The sequence below is a fragment of the Humulus lupulus genome, chromosome 2, assembly GCF_963169125.1.
Source record: "Humulus lupulus chromosome 2, drHumLupu1.1, whole genome shotgun sequence".
Taxonomy (NCBI): domain Eukaryota; kingdom Viridiplantae; phylum Streptophyta; class Magnoliopsida; order Rosales; family Cannabaceae; genus Humulus; species Humulus lupulus.
In genome coordinates, this window is record NC_084794.1 from 59,479,575 (window position 1) to 59,502,672 (window position 23,098).

At 36.8% G+C, this 23,098-nt stretch overlaps 1 protein-coding gene across 1 annotated transcript; it reads left to right on the forward strand.

Moving 5' to 3' along the window:
• Nucleotides 1-14,211: 14,211 nt before the first annotated feature.
• On the forward strand, nucleotides 14,212-15,669 carry LOC133814319 (phenolic glucoside malonyltransferase 2-like). The gene has a single exon (XM_062247297.1). It carries the CDS (start codon nucleotides 14,212-14,214, stop codon nucleotides 15,667-15,669), a length of 1,458 nt encoding a protein of 485 aa, XP_062103281.1.
• The last annotated feature ends 7,429 nt before the right edge of the window (nucleotides 15,670-23,098 follow it).

The window sequence follows — 23,098 nt, forward strand, 5'->3', positions numbered from 1 at the left end:
TCCAAAATCTTGACGTAAAAACTGATCCTCTATCTGACACTATCGTCTTGGGGATTCCATGCAATCGTACTATCTCTTGGATGTAAATGTCTGCATATTGGTCTGCCATGTATGAAGTTCTAACAGGCAGGAAATGAGCCGACTTGGTTATTCTATCTATTACTATCCAAGCGGAATCATGCTGCTTATTTGTCTTTGGCAGACTCGTCACGAAGTCGATGGCTATATCGTCCCACTTCCATTCCGGTATGCTAAGCGGTTGCAATAATCCTGCAGGCCGTTGATGCTCCGCCTTCACTTGCTGGCATACAAGACACTTAGATACATACTCTGTTATCTCCTTCTTCATCCCTGGCCACCAATAGACTGCCTTGATGTCATGAGTCATCTTGGTAGACCCTGGATGAACTGAGTATGGGGTGTTGTGCGCTTCTTCTAGGATCGTATTCTTAATACTTTGATCGTCTGGCACGCATACCTGATCCTTATATCTCAATAAACCTTGACTGGATATTGAGAAATCTGTAGTCTTGCCTTCTCTGACTGCATCCATGTGTGCTGCTAGTGTGTCGTCATGTCTCTGACCAATTCGTATATCTTCTAACAAATCTGATTGGATAGACAAGTTAGCCAGCTTGCCTACAACCATTTCTATTCCAGCACTGATAAGCTCCTGCTGTAGTGGCTTTTCTATACCGGATAAGGCTGCTAAGTTCCCATAACTTTTCCGGCTAAGTGCATCGGCAACTACATTCGCTTTCCCTGGGTGGTATAGGATTTCACAGTCGTAATCCTTGACTAACTCTAACCACCTGCGCTGCCTCATGTTGAGCTCCTTCTGCGTAAAGAAGTATTTTAAACTCTTGTGGTCCGTATAAATCTCGCACCGTTCTCCATAAAGATAATGGTGCCAGATTTTTAACGCAAAGACCACCGCTGCCAACTCCATATCGTGAGTTGGATAGCGTTGCTCATACTCCTTTAACTGACGTGAGGCATAGGCTATCACCTTGTCGTTTTGCATCAGCACGCATCCCAATCCTAGCTTTGATGCATCGCAGTAGACAACGAATTTATCGTTGGGTGTCGGTACACTAAGTACTGGTGTTGAGCAAAGCTTATCCTTAAGTAACTGGAAGCTTTCCTCACACTTATCATTCCAGTTAAACTTTTGTTGCTTCCGGGTCAGGTTGGTAAGTGGAGTGGCTATCTTAGAAAAGCCCTCTACAAACTTTCTATAATAACCTGCTAGCCCTAAGAAGCTTCTTACTTCTGACGCGTTCTTTGGCCTAGGCCAATCCTTCACGGCCTCTACCTTCGATGGATCTACTGCAACTTCGTCTTTTGATATGATGTGCCCGAGGAACGCCACTTGCGAAAGCCAAAATTCGCATTTCTTGAACTTGGCGTAGAGTTGATGCTCCTTTAATCGCGTCAAAATCAACCTTAAGTGTTCCTCGTGCTCTACTTCGTCCTTGGAGTAAATTAAAATGTCGTCGATGAACACAACGACGAATTTATCCAAGTAGTCTTTGAAGACCCTATTCATTAAGTCCATAAACGCGGCTGGCGCGTTAGTAAGACCAAAAGACATAACCAAGAACTCGTAATGTCCTTAATGAGTCCTAAAGGCTGTCTTAGGGATATCTTCTCCCTTTACCTTGAGCTGATGATACCCGGACCGTAGATCGATCTTAGAAAATATAGTCGCACCTCGGAGTTGATCAAACAAATCGTCTATCCGAGGTAGCGGGTACTTGTTCTTGATCGTCACTTTGTTCAGCTCACGATAGTCTATGCACATCCGCATACTTCCATCCTTCTTCTTCACGAATAGTACCGGAGCTCCCCATGGTGAATGGCTTGGCCTAATAAAACCCAAGTCTAGGAGTTCTTGTAGTTGCGTCTTTAACTCCTTGAGTTCCGTAGGTGCCATCCGGTATGGTGCCTTAGAGATAGGCTCGGTGCCTGGTACTAATTCTATCGTGAAGTCTATTTCTCGAGTTGGCGGCAATCCTGGCAAGTCATCGGGAAAAACTTCTGGAAATTCTTGTATAACCCGAACATCTCCAACCTTAAGCGGCGTCTCATTCTCCACATTCGTGATGCTGGCTAAGAATGCTTGGCATCCTTTCTCCATCATTCTTTGATCTTTGAGAGATGACACTAATGGGGTGCGCAATCCTGAAGCTTGTCCCATGAAGCAAAGTTTCCGGCCGTCAGGAGTCTCGAACATCACCTTCTTGCGTCTGCAGTCGATCATTGCGCCATGCCGTGCTAGCCAATCCATGCCTAGTATGACGTCGAAGTCTTTGATCACCAGTTCTATCAGGTCTCCTTCTAGTTCCTTGTCCTCAATCTTGATTGGTACGCCTCATATAATTCGTGATGATAGAACTACTTTGCCCGAAGGCAACTCGGTTACAAACCTAGTTCTAAATCTTTCACTAGGTTTGTCTAGTTTATCTATCATTCCTAACGAAATATACAAATGAGTGGCTCCCGAATCAAATAATACATGACATAAATTATTGAGGATGGAAACCTGACCTGTGACAACCTTGTTGCTAGCATCCGCCTCTCCTTGGGTTAAAGCAAAAACCCGAGCAGGAACCATCTTTTCATCCTTCTTTGCTTCTGGCTTTTGCTGAGGACACTCTTTCTTGCGATGCCCCTCTTGGCCACAATTGAAACACTCCTTGGTGTTGGCGCGGCATTCTCTGGGGTGCTTCTTCTGACATTTGGCACATGGCGGGTATTCCACGTAGCCCGACCTATTTCCCCCATTATTTGGTCGTGCTATTTTATTGTTGTCAGATTGCTTGTTGTCAGGATGCCTTCTCTTCTGTCTGTTACCGTTGTTGTTGGACTGATTGTTGCCGCTATTGCTAGACTGATTTTTGTTCCGACTGGCCTGAGGTTGGCTCTGCTGTCTGGGCTCTGGCTTACTGGCTTCTTCTTTGCTTACGTTGGCCTGCAACCTTTCTACTTCAATTACCGTCTCAAGAACGTCAGCATATGAAGTGTTTCCCGGGTTCGCTAGTTTAACCCCCATCTCGATCTTCGGTCGGAGTCCTCTCACGAATTTGTTCACCCTCAGATAATCGGTTGGAACCATCTCTGCCATGAACTTTGCTAGGCGGTCGAACTGACGAGCATATTCCGCCACTGTTAAAGTACCCTGCTTCAGGTTGGTGAACTCCTCAACTCTTGTAGCGAGTACCGCCGAATTGTAGTACTTCTTGTGGAAGAGCTCCACAAATCGGGTCCATGTCATGGTGGCAGCATCATGGGATTGCTGGACCAAGTCCCACCATGTCCTGGCATCCTTCTTGAGCAAGGACGAGACGCAGGATATGCGATCCGCATTACTGAGATTCATGTGGGCTAGGATCGGCTCCACATTCCTTAGCCATTCTTCTGCTTCAAAGGGGTCCGTAGTTCCTTCAAAGTTCGGAGCGTGCTGCTTGCGGAACCTCTCGTACACTGGCTCCATGTGCTGTACTGGGTACGGCGCGTAATTCGTCATAGGCCATCCCCCATACGGACCAACTTGTTGGGGTGCTGGGGCCATTGGCTGTGGCTGCGGCTGCGGCTAAGATTGAGCCTGTTGGCGTTGTTGCTGCAGAAGTTCCTCGACTTGCTGTCGCAGTCTGGCAATCTTTGTTGTGTTGTCAGCTGGCTGTGCCGGCGCGTTGCGGCGGGCAGTAGCACGCACTCCCCTTCGGCGAACTGCATGGACCACATTGGTCGCTGGAACATCGTTGGAGGCGTTTCCGTTGGTGCGTGCAGATCTTCGGAGAAACATCGTAGCAGAGTTCTAACAGTTGAAAGAAACATGTTAGAACTTTTCCTAATAGGCTCTAAGGAAAAAACTTATTCTAAAACAAGCATAACTCAAACCTATTTATTATGACTTTTTATGAAAAGTTATATAAGTCTTTATTTATATTCAGAGTGGGTTTCTATACTTAGAAAAAAAAACAAGTCATCTTTATTTTCTAAGTGTGTTTCTAATCATCCTATATGACTTAATTCTCAGGCTCGAAACTTATCTTTGTTCCGAAGTTAACCATATTGAGGGAGGGCTGGGATCAGTAAAATCGTTCCCACTACTATGGCCCCCTAACTCTCAATAAGGAAACCAGGTTCATTGATTTGTATCCACCCTCACCGAACTCAGTCATTATTCATTTTATTTAGTATTTATTATGATTGCAAAAATAAAATCAAACTCACACATGATATTCAAATAGCATGTTATTCATTTGGAAAACAATTTCACTTATTACAATAAAAAATAAATAAAACAAATAAAAACTACTAATCTAAAAATCGGGATCTTCTACATCCGATCCGTCATCTAGCATATCATCATCTATTTGCTCATAATCATCATTATCATGTGCATCGAAACGTCCCCTAGGAAGGTTGGTGAGAATCCTATGTTTTTGCTCATTTGTGAATTGAAACTCAAATTTTGCGGTAAACCTAACTAAGAGGAAATAGTATCTCATTGCTAATGGTAATTCATCCTCCTCATGCATTTCTTCCCATATTTCTTCTAAAGATGCTATTACAGGATGGAAATCTTTAAACAACCTAATTACTAATACATATTGTTCTGTTGATCTTAGCATTATTTGTTTAGCCTCTTGAAGGCCACCTATCTCTTGGTGAAACAAAAGCAACCTTCGAGTGATCCTTTCTAGGGCTCCTATGGTGTTTCTTGGCTCCCTTATTCTTTTTAAGGCCTTAATGGCTCGGATATCTTGGTAGGTTAAAGCTCCGTTCATTCTTAACTGAAACATAAACACTAAAGTTGTTAGCTATACTCATAGGCAAAGTAACTTGTAACTTAAACACTTACTTGGCGGTCAGATTTGGAGCTTCGAGCGTGTGTATCGAGGAGAACTTCATGCAAAGGAACCATTGCTCTGATACCAACTGTAATGACCCACTAATCTAGACTCTTGGACCATTATCGAACTATACATACAAATTTCTTACTAAAACATACATTTGCGAAAATACCATAATTTATTATAAACTTATAGAAACAAAGGTTACTTTCATAAGAATAAGTAGGATATGGGTACCCATTGTCTTTAAAACAAAAATAACTTAAAATGAAAAGAGTTACATAGAAAATGCGGAAAATACATGTAAAACCATAAAAAAGTAAAATGAGACTACATCCTTGAATCGAATAACGCTCGGCCCCTTGACTCCATTCATCATTGATACACATCCTCTAAGCGTCACGAATCTTACCGCCTCTAAAGCTATTTTCCTGCACATAAAACAAAAAGGAATGAGCCTAATGCCCAGCAAGGAAAATCTAACACATAGTCATACACATAAATTTCATAATAAACGTAAAGACATATCATAACACTTAATACATACACTTATTATAATGGCCATTATTACTTGGGGTCCCATAGACTAAACAAGCTTATGCCCATGAGATTAGTGGGGTCCTACTAGCTAAGTAGGCATATGCCCATAATCTTTTTGGGGTCTTGTTAGTCAAATAGGGCATAAGCCCAAGCCTACAAACATACATATTCATAACACATTTAATAACATAAAGCATAAGATAACATAAGCATATAACATATTGATTCTAGCCTATTTACCTTACCAAAGTTACCGGGATATGTGGACTGAGTTGGGACTTTTTGGAACACTCCTAATAACCATTAAAAAGAGTGAGTCTAAAGAAGAAAAGAGATTAAATGAAAGGGATGGAAAGACTAAACCATTGAAAGTTACACTTACCAAAACTTATGCGCTCAAGAGCTTAGATTTCCTAACCAAAATAAAATGGGGTTAGGAGACTAAGTAGAAGATTAAGAGAAGGGAAAATAACTTAAAACAAATGAACTAGAGTTTTGGTTACCTCAAAGACTTGTAAGATCAAATTACACCACAACTGAAATACTATAGAACCTCACTTCCCAAAGTGTTTGATAAGCTTATGATGTTTAAGCTTATGATTTCCCAAACCAGGTGTTTACACTCTCACACTCACTTAGCACTAGCAGCTTCTGAACTTAGAGCAAAAGGTGAATAATGGCTGGGTACTAGGTCCTATTTATAGAGTTTGGGAATGAAAGTATCTTGATTTTACTTGAATAAAAGTAATGGCTTTTTAGGTGAAAATCATTTGAATAATCGTTCAGCAGAGGCTGAAGACTCGTTCAAAAGATGCTGGACTTTTGAAGAAGTTTGAATGGCTGGAAGGAAAAGAATTAAAAAATGTTTGAATTTATGCTGGAGGAGGCGATATATCGCCCCCCTATAGGCGATATATCGCCTGGGCCAGTATGCCCGAGGCGACCGTGCATCGTCTCGTGTTTTCCGTATCTACGTGCTGCGATATATCGCCCCCTATAGCTGCGATATATCGGCACACGCTGAATATTTAAACACGAAATGACACATTTCTAGCTAAGTTTGAATGGAGTAAACAGCCTTGACTAAGCCTTCAGCGTATTCAAAGCTGCTGACTGACCCTATAACATTCAAACTTTACCCTTATTTAATTTAATCCTCAAAAATACTTAATCCTTAATTACCCATTCATAACATGTGCTTAAAATCCTATTGGTTGATATATAAACCTTATAGTATAATAAATATAATCCTTAATTATCAGTCATATAATCAAACCTTAGGTTATACTTAATATTCTTAAACTATAGGTTAAACTTAGAAAATCTATAAGTATTACTATGAGTGTCCAAATAATTCCCGGTCTGAACCAAAAATCCACAGTAACAAAGATAATACTATACATACTATAATACTACTAAATAATTAGCTAAGTAAAGTTCTTGGACTCTACAAGATACTATTGATGTACTGTACAATATGCCAACGTATGAACAAGAGGAGGATGAATATCATCAATGGGCTCATGGGGATGATATTAATTGGGTAGAGGTTGCTGAAACTTTAAGTATACCAGGAGCTCGGTTTACTGTTGTTGGTGGTGTTCCAAAATACCCTTGTCGTTATCAATTGAATCATGTGGCTTGGGCTTGGGTGCATTTTGTGAGTGCACGGCTAATGCCGACTACTCACATGTCAGATATCAATAAGGAGAGGTTGTTATTGGTGTACGCCATTATGACTGGGATGACGATTGATGTAGGTCGCATTATTAGAAAAAGTATGAAAGATATTAGTATGTTGACCACTACGGCTGGATTAGGACATGGCTCGTTAATCACTGATTTATGCTGCACATAGGGAGTTGTTATGTTTTGAATTGATGTAGTGCGGAAACCTATGTCAGTAATTTCTCAAAATAGAGTGCTTAATTATGAACCATCGTCCTTAGAAGTACCACCACCTCGACCGCATGCCACTGATAAAAGACAAAGAATAAATGATGTCGAAGATGAGGATAACGAAGCAGACTTAGAAGGTAATGTTCCTGAGGAGCCTACGCATGAGGTACTAGTTGTACAGCCGCCCGTTCAACCTGCAGCTGGTACTTTTGATCCATATATGCAGATGATGCAGAATCAATTCAAATATTTGGTACAACAGAACAGTTATCAGATTGTGCAAAATCAGCATATGCAGCAGTACTTTGCGCAACAAAGTGAGTATCAAATCGCTCACGTGGACCAGCTCAATGCGTTGGTAAATCAGTGGTCTCTCCGAAACAATGAAGATGTAGCTCCATTTCCACTACCATCTTAATTTTTTCCGTATCAACCGCCGCTGCCACCGCCTCCACCATTTTAAATGTTTATGGTAAGTCTCTTTTTCTTTACTTTAGTTTTATTTTTATTTTTTTAAAAGAAAAAAAAACCTATAAACATTGGGGACAATGTTTAGGTTAAGTTTGGGGGAAGAGACTTATTGCTGTTTGTCGTGTCTGTGTTGTTTTGTTTTATGTTTTAGTTGTGTTAGTTGAATCAAGTTACCAATGATTAGCCAATGATAATATGATTGAATGATGAACTCTGTAAATTGAATGGGAATAAAACTGAAAAAAATCTGTGTGCTTGGTTGAATATTTTGTTCTATTTTTCTTAAACACTTAAATAATTGAGAGCTTAATTATGATTTTGATAAATTTTATGTCATTGAATAAAATTTATGCTTGCTAAGTTTAAAATAGGAAGGGAAGATTGAGATTGGTTTATCCTAGAACTTGTTTGCTTGCTTGTTGAGGTGAAATCCTAGATCATGCATGCTTAGAAAAATGATTTAGGAAATTTTTTTTGGACTGTTTGAGCCTTTCAAGCCAACCTTGATGTATTTAATCCTTAGTTACCCATTGTTGAGCCTAAATTGATTCTTTTATTGATTGACATTTGCTTTGAGCTTATAACTTGAGAACCTAAATATTATTTTGTCTTTCCCTTGCGTGTACCATGAACATGGGAATGATAATTGGGATTGATTTGTAATAGGGGGGTTATGTATGACAAGTTGTGTCAACAATGAAGAAAATACATTTTGAGAGAAAGAAGAGAAAAGTAGAAAAAAAAAAAAAGAGAAAAAAAAATATACAATGATGAGAAAACATTACACTCCAAATTGTATTATCAAGGAATAAGTTTGGGGGAGTGTAATGTTATATATGAAAAAAAAAAAAAAAAAAATTGATTATGAAATTTCTCTCAAAATGATAAGATATTGGGAACTTTGGGATTGGGCTTGTGATTTGTATTAAAGGTTGAATTGGTTGGTTAATGTTCATGGTACATGTTGAGCTTAAATGACTTTTTCATCCACTTTTTTTTTTATGAATCAGCAGCTATTCATTACTCCACTTACAAATTTACAACCTAAAGGCACCTGTTGAATAAGGCCCATTCTCTATACAATGTATAAACATATCTATAGAAACTCAAAGTTACAAAGATTCAAACCATTCCTTATCAACTGGATCTATTTGCTTAGGCATTATACATGTTATTCTAGTTTTAAGATGCCATCTAGCTTCCTGAACTAACAACGTGGGAGAGATAATGCTTGAATGCCAAAGTTTAGAATTTCTAGCCTGCCATATATGATAAACTAACGAAGCAATTGAGGCAGCCAGCACTTTCTTCTGAAATCTGCTTCTCCTTGACCTATCTATCCATCGAAGTAGTCCTTGCAATGACTCTGTATTATAAGCTTGAAAAGACCTATTGATTTCTGAGCATGTTTTGTCTACATTAGTGGAGATTAGCAAGTGTAGCAAGCTTATGGGATATTATTGGGTTGTTGGATTGAAGTGGAAATTTAGTGAGCATAAATGAATTCAATTACATATTATTTGTTAATCATGAATTTGAGAGATGTTATTTTTGTTGTTTAATTGAATGGAATAATTGTTTCAACTGAAATTCTGGATTAAAAGTTGAGTTCCTTGAAGATTATATAAGTGAGTTGTTTGTCATAGCTTGAGGCTTAGTATTGTTGTTGGCTTGATTCATATGTGTGTGTCATTAGTTAAGTTGTTTGTTTTGGTTTACTCGAGGACGAGTAAAAGTCAAGTTTGGGGGAATTTGATGAGTCTGTTTTTAACATAGTTTTTAACATGTGTTTAGGGTAAGTTTGAGTCATTTTGGTGGAGTGTTATGCGGTATTATGCTTGTTTTGGTATGTTTGCAGGAAATAGGAGAAGGAAATGTGAAGTTTGGGAAATGACTGAAAAATCAGCTTAATTTGGGAAATTTATGTTAAAAGTTGACAAGAAGAAAGTCGAGAATTCATTTGCAGAGATAATTGTTCGTTTTGGAGTTTTGGAACAAGTTTTTGGGGTAATTACAAAGGGTTGCGGCGCCTGAATGAAGAGCTGCAGCGCAAGGAAAAAGCAGAGAGGGCCATTTTCTGGAGTTTTGAAGGGTCGCGGCGCTTGCTGAAAATAGAGAGCAGGTTGCGCAAATCAAAAGAGGCGCGCCACGGCGCTTGAATGCTAGGACCGCGACGCGTGTGTTTGTGCAAGGCTATCAGAAGGGCAAAATTGTTGAACATTTTTAGGGTTTCTATTTAAATACGTTTTTAAGAGTTAATTAGGGGATTCATTGATTTTTTGATGTGTGGAGAAATTATTAGAGACTTGGGAGAACATTGAAGACCTAGAGTTTGATTTCGTGATTTCTTCTGTATTTCTCTTTTCTGGAGTTTATGTTTATATTTAATTTGATTGATTTCATTATGTTTGCTTTGAACTAATCTTGTCATTAGGGTATTAGTGGATTCTTCTTGAAGCTTTTGATTTCTTAATGAAATTTTCCTGAATTTCTTTCTTCTGCTATGAATTATTTATCTTATGCTTAATGCTTGTGAATGTTTGATCATCATTTACATGTTTATATGATTTTAACCTGTGCTCTGAAAAGAGAAGGCTAATTATGCTATAGGTAAATAGTCACAATTTTATATTAGACGAAAGTACTTCTATGAATTGTGTAGTTTAAGGATTATGTGTTTAAAGCCTGCAATATATTGATTTACCACAGAGATGTAGGAAATAATATATTGTAGAGAATTATAGATCGTAGCAAGACTATAATATATAATTGTAATCTTCTATCACAATAGAATTAAGAAATATTGAAAATTGGTTAGAAATCATAAGTGGATGGTTGATGAAACTAAAGCCCTAACTTTTACATCCATTAAATTAAATCAAATTGTTATCTCTGCATTTCTCTAGTGCTTAATAGATTCTTAATTTTTAGTAATAATTATTTTATTTATAATTCTGAAATTATTATTTAAATTAATTAGAATTAGTGGTTAATTATTGGTAATTAATATCAGTCTTCGTGGGATCACCACTTTACTTATCATATATTACTTGATTGGACCACGTATACTTGCATGTTAATTTTTTAGAGATCAATAGTAGTATGCGTCAATTCTATTTCTATGCTTCCCCCACACTCATTTCTTTCTCTAAAAAATTTTATCCACTGATGAATCACTGATTGCTTGGTTGAGTTCTCCCACTTGGCATCAAGGAATCGAAGCAATCCTGAGATCGGGCATAGCGCAAAGTCGACATCTTCGTGATTCTAGGTCAGAAAATGACCCTTTAGCTCAGTCTTTTTTTACATAGCCAACTAGTTGTCCCTCGATGCTGACCCGATCAAAGTAAAGCCCTTTGTCTAAAAAAGAATGGTATCGATTTTGCCTCTTCCTTTACAATTATCACTAAGATTAAGGTTTATATCCTATATTCCCAACTTGGATGAAACAAGAGAAATAAAAAAACATAAAATTATTTATATATATATATTCACGATATGTTCCCTATGGTCATCGGGTTCATGAATTATGGCCAACAAATAGTTCAGGCTGCAAGGTATATCAGTCAAAGTTGTAGGATTACCCTATTGCACGTAAATCGTTTACCTATAACTATTATATATCCTTATGAAATGGCAATTGAGGTGGAATAGTTCTACACTTGAATCCATTGTGACTTTGATAAATGTATTGCTAGTGAAGTCTATGTTCGTGTATGTCCTATAAATTTATTCATCATTGATTGGAAATTTGAAACCGATATTCGTCAGAAACAATTACTTAATTACATCATTGATTTCAGAATTCGTATATTTTAAGGTAATTGTGTTGAGTATTGTCCAACAAATTGTTTATCAATGACTGAAGAATATGAACTTTCTACTTATGATCGTCACAAATTGAATTATAATCAAATTGACATAGGTCCTTTACCAATATCAGTACTTGATGATTATACGATTCGAACAATTTTTAATTCTCCTCAAACATTTCAATTTTTTTATCTCTTATTTTACATTGAATGGATTTGCCTGGACCAGTACATGATTTTCTTTAAGTCTTGCTGGGCTTAGATCTTATCTTAGGAGGTATAGGAGTCGAAAGAAATACACACTAATGGGACCATTCAAGCCTATAAGGCAAGATTTGTGGCCAAAGGGTTTAGACAAAAGGAGGGCATATATTATTTTGATTTGAAGTGAGGATCTGAAAGAGAAGGTAGCAACAACCTTTTATCTTTTTTCTTCGTGCCCTACACCCGTAGGTCACTTCTCTCCCTTCAGAGAAGGTTGTTTCAACAACAATATCAGAAATAGTAATCAAATCATCGACAATGCTAGAAGGAGCCCAAGTCGTTGTATTAGTGGCATGAGTAATATAAACTAGAGCAGGGAAACTAGAAGGAAGTGGTGATGAAACTACCATAGTAGGAGCTGCCGGCGGAGGAGTCACGGGCTTGCAGACCTCAGTACGCACCACATGGATGAAAACCATATCATCATAAGAAGTTCCATTAGTAGAACCTGGAGATTGGATAGTAGAAAGCGAAAATGATAATTCATCAAAGATCATGTCTGGAGATGAAAGCACAGCCTGAAGAGGTTTAAGCATGATTTCCTTACAACGGTGGACGCTCTCGGGTGAATAGCTCAAAAGATAAAGAAGTATCGTTAATTTCTTCATGCTCGTTCTCCATTTTTACTTGGGAGTATTGAACACACCTATAAAGTTTCGTGTTATTTTTACCAAGAGACATGTCAAATATGGGAATCCTAATTCAATTGAATGGGATGACACTGAAATGCATTGAGGCGCAGTAGTTGACTAGACATCTAGGGGTAAAGCACTGTTTCGGTGAGGGCTGCGAGAGAGGTACCAAATCGAGGTAGGTTAAACTTTTTCCTAAAGCATAGATGAGATTAGAGATGAAAAAGATGCTAGCATTAGTAGAGGATCATTGATCATACTTTCTTGCCTTAGTGAGATAAGAGGGATTGTAGTGTTTTCACTAAGATAAAGTTCAAACCCAAAATGGACTTTACTTTATGCACTAATATCGTTTGGCTAGAGAATTGATGATGTATTTAACCAAGTGGGGGAATGTTGTGATTGGTTATAAACATGGTGAAATTGGTTAGACACGAAGAGGTGCAAAACCATAATGATTTCACAAAAGTGACATGTGAGAGTTGACTTTCGGTATAGGCATTTATAAATCATCTTTTTGGGTCCAAAGTGTTTCTTTGGAGAATATGAGCATACCCAAAAAAATTAGGAGCATTTACAGATGTTTTGAGACAAGTTTTTGAGAGTCAAAACAGAGGAGGTGAGACGTCGCTTGGCCTAGCTAGAAAATGGTAGACCAAGCGACATGTCACATGGTGCTAGGCCAACTCTATACTTTGATTCCTTTGTGTTTATGTGATTTTTTATTATCTACCTATATTGTTAGATTAGTTGTTGTTTATGTTTTGAGTTGTAATACAAAACCAAGGTTGATTAAGCCTAATCTCCAACAACCTGTACCTAGAAACATGTGCATTTGTAGGCGTTTGTTAGGGATTGTTGCCAAAATTATATATGTATAAAAAACATTGATCAACGTTGCTAACCAATGGTAAGGGGAGACGCTAAAAGGCTTTTTGTAGTAGTGGAATAGGGAAAATAGTGAAGTGAAGAAGTATATGAGTGTTATCAAGAGGTAAAATTTAAGGTAGTTCTCTGGTGCACCCCAAAAAAGGCGCATACAGGTGCACTCCTCTCCAATTTTTGGCTCAAGAAGTATTTTTTGTACAATTTTTTTTATGTCAGTGTATATTGTAGTTATTTAGAGCATCCTGCAAATTTTCAGGAAATTTCGATTAATTTACAGTGTCGAAAACAATGTTCAAATAAGCTACTTTCCACGCACATAAAAAAAAAACAATCACACGTATAACAAACTATTCGAACATTGTTTTTCGACAGGCCAAAAATACTTTCCGAGCCAAATACTAGAGAATGGTGCACGAGTGTGCCCATTTTAGGGGATGCCCATATTTTCCCTAAATTTTATAAGGTCTTGTAATTTTAAGTGATAATATAATAGAACAAATGGATAAAAGTATTTCTCTACACTCAGAGTCCATTGCTTTATCAAGTAGAACTTTAATTGCTCTTGAATTCATCACGCCCTTGTTTAGTCCGTACTTTGTAATATATGTAAACAAATCCTTAAAATAATTCGTTGCTTTCTAACAGAATTTATATAAAATGCACTATATATCCTTCAACAATTTAAAACACACTATGCAAAATCAACGTTTGTCCTATTATATCGTCGTTATATTTGCGTCCTATTCACAGTGCCGTCCCATTGTCTACAATAAATTTATAATAAATTAAGAACCGTTTCCGAAATTTCTCTACATTAATTCTTTCTTAGTTTCTCTTTCCCTAATGGAACGATCAAAGACGGTGGTGAAAATAGTTGAAGTGTGCAAGGTGGCTCCTCCGCCTACTACTGCAGCCTCTGACCAAGACAGCTCTTCCTCTCCAAACTCTCTCCCTCTTACTTTCTTCGACATACCCTGGCTAAGGTTTCCACCTGTTCAACGCCTTTTTTTCTACGAGTTCTCAAACTTAGATGATCATGCAAACAAAAATACGACGTCGTTTTTCCACTCAGACATTCTTCCAAAGCTCAAACACTCCTTATCTCTCACCCTCCAACACTTCCTTCCCCTTGCCGGGAACCTCACTTGGCCTGAATCCTCTTACAAACCCATCTTTGTTTACGTTGAAGGCGACGAAGCCGTTTCGCTAACTGTGGCCGAGACCGACGCCGATTTCTACCGTCTCTCTGGCACAAATGAATTTTTAGAAGCCACTGAATACCATCCCCTTATCCCCAACTTGTCAGTTTCCCACGAACGAGCCGCGGCCTTGGCCTTGCAAATCACATTCTTTCCAAACTGCGGGTTTTCTATTGGAATGACCATGCACCATGCGGCCCTCGACGGCAAATCAGTTCAGTTGTTTGTCAAATCATGGGCTCGCATGTGCCGATCACGTGGTGAGTACTACTGCTCTTCGGATCAGTTAAAACCATTGTATGACAGAACCGTTATTAAGGACCCCACAGGGCTTGATGCCATCTTCGCAAAGCAGCTGCGAGATTTAGACAATGGACCTGACAATAGAAGCTTAATTCCTTGGAGTTTTAAACAAGTTCCGTCCGGTTCAGTTCGGGGCACCTTCCATTTGACACATGCGAACATCGAAAATCTGAAGCAATATTTGGTGAAGACGAACGAACAACATCATTTGTCTACGTTTTGTGTTACATGCGCCTATATTTGGGTTTGTTTAAATAAGGCAGAAGAAACATACCATGGCAGCCAAATGAGTGCTCTTGGCTTCGCCGTGGATTCTAGGTCTCACTTAGTGGATCCTGTCCCCGAAACCTACTTTGGAAATTGTCATGTGGGCAAGGTTGTTTTTGCAGACGCAAAACGGCTGGTGGGAAAAGAGGGCTTAGCCGTGGCTGTAAAAGTCATCGGTGGATCTATAAGTAGTTTGGAGATTAAGGGCTCAGTTTTGAATGGGGCAGAAAATTTGGTTTCAAGCTTTATAGAGTCGTTTTCACGAAGCGAATCTGATGAAGGTAAGGCTAGACCAATAATATACTACATTGCTGGTTCGCCTGGGTTTGAGGTTTATAGTAGTGACTTTGGGTGGGGAAGGCCGAGAAAGACAGATGTCGTTTCCATTGATAGAACAAGAGCGGTGAGTCTTTCGGAGACTAGAAATGGAGATGGAGTTGAAGCTGAGTTGGTTTTGAAAACACAGCATATGGAGGCTTTTGCTTCGTTCTTTGCTAAAGGTCTGGAATCTATATCTTCCAACTCATCATGATGTCACAACCAATTACAACTACTTTGAGCAAGAGAAACATGTACTTCTATTCTATATGAAAGTTTTCATTGTAATATTTTTTTTTAATTATTACATGTGCACTCATGCAGACTATAATATATTTATGCGAGTTATCCGTGCAAATAATTCATTTTAAATTGTCTATTTCTGTTAACCTTTATGATTTGTCTAGAGAATATATCGCACCAAATCAATGAATAATAGTTGTCCGTAGCCGTATATACGCGGCTGAATTTATTATCATTAGAATATTAATACTAGTTATATGTATCCTTTCCAAGTCTTCAATCAAAAAAATTCATTTTACCCAAGAAAAACACAAATATATGTTGCAAAAACATTGAGACGTATACTGACTATTATTATAATTTACGAACTTAGTAATTAATTTCATATGAATCATATATATATATATGGAATCACAATCTTAACTAATTATTACATAAATGTGTAAAAAGTATTTAGCAACTGTTAAGTTAAAACAACTGTTAAGTTGATTAAAAACAATGTCATGTGTCTCAATCCTATTAGCTAGCTTAGTGACTGTTAAGTTAGTTATATCTTTTTCATGTATATATATACTCTCTCTTGCTTACTTGCTCTGAGTATTATTATGATTTCATATTATTCATTTTCCTAAAAGAGTTAGAGAGAGAAGCAGTGTGAGCTAGAGAGAGTTCTTGTTGTGTTTGAAGCAAGAGTATAGCTTGTCCTAGTTTGTAACTTGGAGATTCAGAGGAAGTAAAGAATGCATTGCTCCCCGAGGAAGTAGATCATTGCACAAGGATCGAACCTCATAAATCGTGTTGTTTGTTCTTTTATGTTTTATCTTTTTTATATGATTGCAATTTTAGTTTCTTGACTGTGTTTGTGTTCGAGTGATTTTTTTAAGATTTGTTTCTTAAGTTGAAAAAAGAGAAGTAATTAATAACAAATTGGTATCAAGAGCTCAGGCTGCATAGATGGCGTCTACAAACTATGATGTTGAGAAGTTTATTGGGCAGAATCACTTTGGGTTATGGAGAATCAAGATGGGAGCACTCACTACTACAAAAAAGGTCATTTGCATCAGTTTCTTACTACCACAATTGAGCTTTTGCGTCAGTTTTAAATGTGTCGCGGAATCCTATGACGCAAACTAGGTTGGCAATTGCATCAGTGAGAACTGCCACAAATGTCAGATTTGTGACAGTTCCTCACTGACACAAATACTAGCCTGGTTTGCGTCAGTGTGGAACTACCACAAATGTTAAAAACGAGTTTTTTTTTTGCGTCAGTTGGGAACTGTCACATAAAGTATTAACCAGGGAAATTGCAAATGTTTATGCCAATTTCCCTGGCTTATTTTGATAAAAAAAAAAATAACAACAACAGAAACAGAAAAACAGCAGCATAAACTATAAAAACAATAGTATAATTTTTTTAAACATTTATCTAAAATTAACATTTGTGATCAAATCTACAAAAGTAATTCAGATTTCAAAGATAATCTATGTATATACACTACAAGAAAAACGAATTTTGCCAGCGCATTTCGAAAAGTGCCGGCAAAAGTGACTTTTATCGGCGCTATTCATGAAACGCGCCGGCAAAAGTCTAAATAATTGCGGGCGTTTTTTTACGCTGGTAAAACTCACTTTTGCTGGCGCTTTCCCGTGATGCGCCGGTAAGAGTCACTTTTCCCAGCGCTTTTCCATAATGCGCTGGCAAAAGTCCTCACCTTTTGGTGATCAAATATGTGTTTAGACTTTTAGTGGCGCATTTGGCGAAAAGCGCTGGGAAAAGTACTTATAGTGGCGCATTTCGTGAAATGCACCGGGAAAAATACTTTTAGTGGTGCATTTCGTGAAATGCGCTGGTAAAAGTGTTTGAAAATTTTATAAACTCGATTTGTAATCATCACCGATCTTATCCTGAGGTAGTAGTTTGTGACAACCTTGGCTAATTATGAGATATTTTATATCTAATTAACAGTTTCATTATGCCCGAAATGTTCCAAGATATACAATTTTACTAATAAAGACTGTTCAAGTTGACTATTGATGGTTAAAGTTTTGATATCGATGTGAATCATAGTCAATATCACCCCCGACATTAGTTTCTTGCAACCAATGCACAAATTATGGGGTATTTCAGACCTAATCAACAATCTGATTGCCCGCATGATGTTCCAAGATTAACAATTTTACCAACCAATATTGTTCTTCTTGATTGTTAGTGATCAAAGTTCTGCTATCGGTATGAATCTTAGTCGATCTCACCTTAGGGTGGTAGTTTCTTGCAACCCTTGGCTAATTATGAAGTATTTCAAACCTAATTAATGGTCTGGTTATGGCCGATGTGACTCAAAATTTAGAAATACACTAATTAAATAAATTACATTAAAAGACTTTTAGTAGCGCATTTCATGAAAAGCGCCGGGAAAAGTACTTATAGTGGCGCATTTCGCGAAATGCACCGGGAAAAACACTTTCAATGGCACATTTCGTGAAATTCGCCGGCAGAAGTGCCTGAAATTTTTATAAATTCAATGTGCAATCATCATCGGTCTTATCTCGAGGTAGTATTTTTTGACAACCTTGGCTAGTTGTGGGATATTTCCAATCTAATCAACGGTTTGATTACGTGCGGGATGTTCCAAGATACACAATTTTACTAATAAAAATTGTTCAATTTGACTGATGATAGTTAAAGTTCTGCTATAGATGTGAATCATAGTCGATCTCACCTTCGGACATTAGTTTCTTGCAACCAAAGCACAAATTATGAGGTATTTCAAACCTAATTAACAGTCTAGTTGCCTGTTGGATGTTCCTAGATAAACATTTTCACTAACTAGACTGTTCTTGTTGAATGTTAATGGTCAAAGTTCAGCTGTTGGTGTTAATCATATTCGATCTCAACCCGGGACAATAGTTTCTTGCAACCTTGGAAAATTATAGAGTGTTTCAGACCTAATCAACAATCTGATTTATTGCAGGATGTTCCAAGATTAACAATTTCACTAACCAAGATTGTTCTTGTTGACTGTTAGTTGTCAAAGTTCTGTTTTCGATGTGAATCATAGTCGATCTCACCCCGGGGTAGTAGTGTTTTGCAATCCTCGTTAATTATGGAATATTTCAGACCTAATTAATAGTCTAATTATGGCTGATGTGACTCAAGATTAACAATTACACTAATTAAAAAAATTACATTAATAGACTTTTAGCGGCGCATTTCGCGAAATGCGCCAGCAAAAGTTGAGCGGGAAAATTCCCGCCTTGCCCATTTCGAAACTCATGTGGGAAAGACTTTTGCCGACGCATTTCACCTAACACGCCGGCAAAAGTCCACGTTTTAATTATGGTAGTTGGGTTGACTTTTGTCGGCGCGTTTCGTTGCGTCGGCAGATGTCTCATTAAATGAAACGATGTCGTTTTGAATTAGGGCAGTAGGGGAAACTTTTGCCAGCGCAACTAAACGCGCCGGAAAAATTCTTAGCGATAAACACAGCCGCCCACCCCTTCTTCCTCATTTCGAAATTTTTACAGATTTTCTCCTTCACCTCTCTCTCTACTCTCTCCCTTTCTCTGGTTTCATGGCCCTCTCCGCCCCTCTCCCACCCTTCTCCGTCCCTCTCCTCCCTATCCATCCATGGTATTATCTTTTAATTTTTATTTTATTTTAATGGTTTAAATATATTTTTGTTTGCTAAGTTATTTTTTTAGGAATTGCCAAGAGCCACTGTGAAGGATCTCCCGAGCACCTCTGCCCCTCTGTCAAGCCCCCACTGTACTTTTTTCTATATTTGTTATACTTTTTTTGTCAATTATATATTTTGTAATTTTTTTGTCAATATGTATTTTTATTAAAAGCCAAAAAGAAGATTTTTATTCCTAGAACTCTATAAATAGGACTTAGAACCCAACCCTTCTCCTCACTCTTCAGCTGTGATCAGATTCCAAGGTGGTAGTACTACCATAGAGTAATAAACACTTGGGTTGGGAAAAAGATTTGCCATTCTTAAGCTTTATAAAACACTTGGGAAGTGAGGTTTAGTGTATTTCGGTATTGGAGTTAGACCAATTCATAAGGTCAACTAAGGTACTTCTATTCTTTAAGTCCAATTCTTTAAAACTCTTTAGTTTTCTTTAGTTCCTTTTATTCAGATCCTAACTTTCGTTATTGGTTCTTGATTAGGTTCTTGAAACTTAAGTTCTTTCTTGGTAAGTTTCTTCTTGATGGTTTAGTTTCCACATTCATTCTTTATTCTTTAAAAATACTCACCATTTGTATTGTTGGTTTTAGGAGTGTTCCAAATCCCGTCCTTGTTCTCAGATCCCAATGTTGGTAAGGAAAATAGGATAGATTTTATGTGCTTATATGTTATGTTATGTTATGTTATGTTATATGTTTATGTTATGATATGTATATGTATGATATGTTTTAGTTCTTGGGTATATGTTTTGTTTAGATAACAAGCATATAATTTGTTTAGATAACAAGTCCCAATAGTATATTCCTTGGGCATATGATTTGTTTAGATAACAAGCCCCATAAATTTATATGGCTTGTTTAGATAACTAGCCCTATAGAATTATGGGCATATGATTGCCTAGCTAGCAAGCCCCAAGATGTATGATGGCCATTGTAATAGATGTTTTTGCAGCCATATGTTTTCTAGTGTATGCTTATGATATATGATATATGTTTTAGATAGTCTTATGTTCTTTTATAGTATTTGATGTAGTTGTATGCTTATGTTTACGATGTATGTTCTGTTTTTAGTAGATTTTCCTTGTTGGGCATTAGACTCATTCCTTTATTTTAGTGTGATGCAGGAAAATGATTATAGAGGCGGAAGGATTCTTGGTAGCATGGCATGAGTGTTGAGGACGAATGGAATGGATGGGTTGCGTGTCGATCGAGGATGACGTTTATTTTAGTCTTTTGAAATATGTCTCTTTTGTAATTCCGCATTCAACTTTTTTTTAAAGCTATGTTTTATGTTTATTAAACAATGGGATCCCATACCATATCACATTTCATTTTACATTTTTAATAAAGACATGCTATTTCTTATATTTTGGGTTTTCAATAAAGGCATGTTATTTCTTATGTTTGTATCGAAATAGTAGCTATGTCTAGTAGTTTTAATGGTTCAAGGTCTTAGAAGTAGTTGGGTCATTACATTTAAATATTCAGAATGAGTCCCTTCTTCATAAATGGGACATGCCTTGTACCCTTTCATACTAAATCCAGAAAGATTACCTAAGGCTGGAAAATCATTAATGGTCCACAACACTGTTTTAAGATTAAAATTTTGTTTCCTAAAAGCATCGTAAGCATTAACCCCATCATACCACAATGTGCTCAAATCACCAATTAAAGGAGCTAGGTATACATCAATATCATTTCCAGGTTGTTTAGGACCATATATCAACAAGGCCAACATGGTAAACTTCCTCATCATACACAACCATGGCGGTAGATTATAGATTACTAGCATTATAGGCCAACAACTATATTTACTACTAAGGGAAGTGTGTAGTTTCATTCCGTCAGCAGAAAGACCTAAACAAATATTCCTCAGTTCATTGCCAAATTCAAGCCATTTAACATCTACTATTTTCCAAGCTAGTGAGTCAGCTGGATGTCTCAGCTTACCATCCTTTACTCTATCTTTGGCATGCCAAATTAAATTTTTAGCATGATCATCATTTTAGTACAACCAAACCAAATGAGGTATCGGTGGTAGATACCATAAAACCTTTGCAGGGACACATTTTCTAACTGCATCTTAATTTTTTTTCTTTTGCCATCTAGACACGCCACATGTTGGACATGCAATTGCATCAACAAATCTCTTTCGATATAAGATGCAATCGTTAGGACAAGCATGTATTTTTTCACATTGCATGCCTAACGAACGCAATGTCTTCTTTGCTTCATAAAATGAAGACGACATTTCATTACCTTTTGGTAATAATTCTCCTAAAAATTCTAACAACCATGTCATTCCCTTATTATCACTCCACCCATGTTTGGCTTTTAAGTTGTACAACCTAAGCAGTGCCGATAATTTAATGAACCTTGTACAATTATGGAAAATGGGTTTCTCAACATCTTCTAAGATTGACTGAAATTTAATTGGATCCACATGTGATTCATATTGTGCATCATCAATTATTTCTGCAATATCATCAACTTCATAATCCACATCAAAATACTTATTATTCTTATATGGCCCCTCATCAGTGACTTTCATTCTTTCTCTGTGCAAAAACCACACTTTATAACTTTTGTCTATTCCATTCCTAAATAAGTGATCTTTTATTTTAAAAATTGTCATCCTGACAATGTTACCACACTTACACAAGGACAAGCGATACTATTATGAGATTGACTATTTCTTGCACAAAATTGCAAGAAAAACTCAACTCTATTTTTATATTTCACGGATAACCTATCATCTGACATCCAATCTCTATCCATTGTCAAACTTCACACACACACACACAAAAAAAAAAAAAACAAAGCAACAAACATTAACAATTAGGTTCATGGATTACATAATTGACAAGTAAATAAAGGAAACAATATGTCCAAAAAAAATTGAGCAGCAATTCCCCTATTTCTATTACATTTCCCAAATTTAAAATGTGCATGTATACAACACATGATATACACAAAAGTATTCAACAAATCAAGCAAACATACATAATTCTCATATTACTAAATCTAAAAAAAATTGGGCAATATTTCCCCTATTTTCTATCACATTTTCCAAATTTAAATGAACCTATATTCATCACATAAACACAACACACCAATTAATCAATCAAACATGAATAATTCCAGCCTTATATCACCGCAGCACATAGTCCTAGAACCTCTCTCCACTATTTTATAATTCCTACAATCCACTAAGTTCAATATCTTAATAATATATTAAGGTTAAAAATATTACCACCAATATAAAATCCTCCAAAGTTTTATCTCACCAACAAAGTCGTCAACAAAAAACCTAATCAAATATACCAATAAACAACAAAAAAGAAAAAGATAAAGTTAACAAAATATATTAAATTTATATTCTAACTAAATAAACAATAAAGTGGAACTTACAGAAAATACATAATATGTTATATATATACTCATTTAAATACTTAAACCCGAATTTAAATGATATTTTTTTTAAAAAAAAGTTAACAAAGCAAAAAGAAAAATATACTATAAATATCTTAACTAAATAAATAATAAAATAGAACTTAAATAAAACAAACAATTTAATATATATATATATATATGCATATTTAAACAATTAAACCCAAAATTTAAAAAGTTAACAAAATATAAAGAAAAATTTAATAAAAATATTCAAACTAAATAATTAATAAAGTGGAACTTATACAAAATATATAGA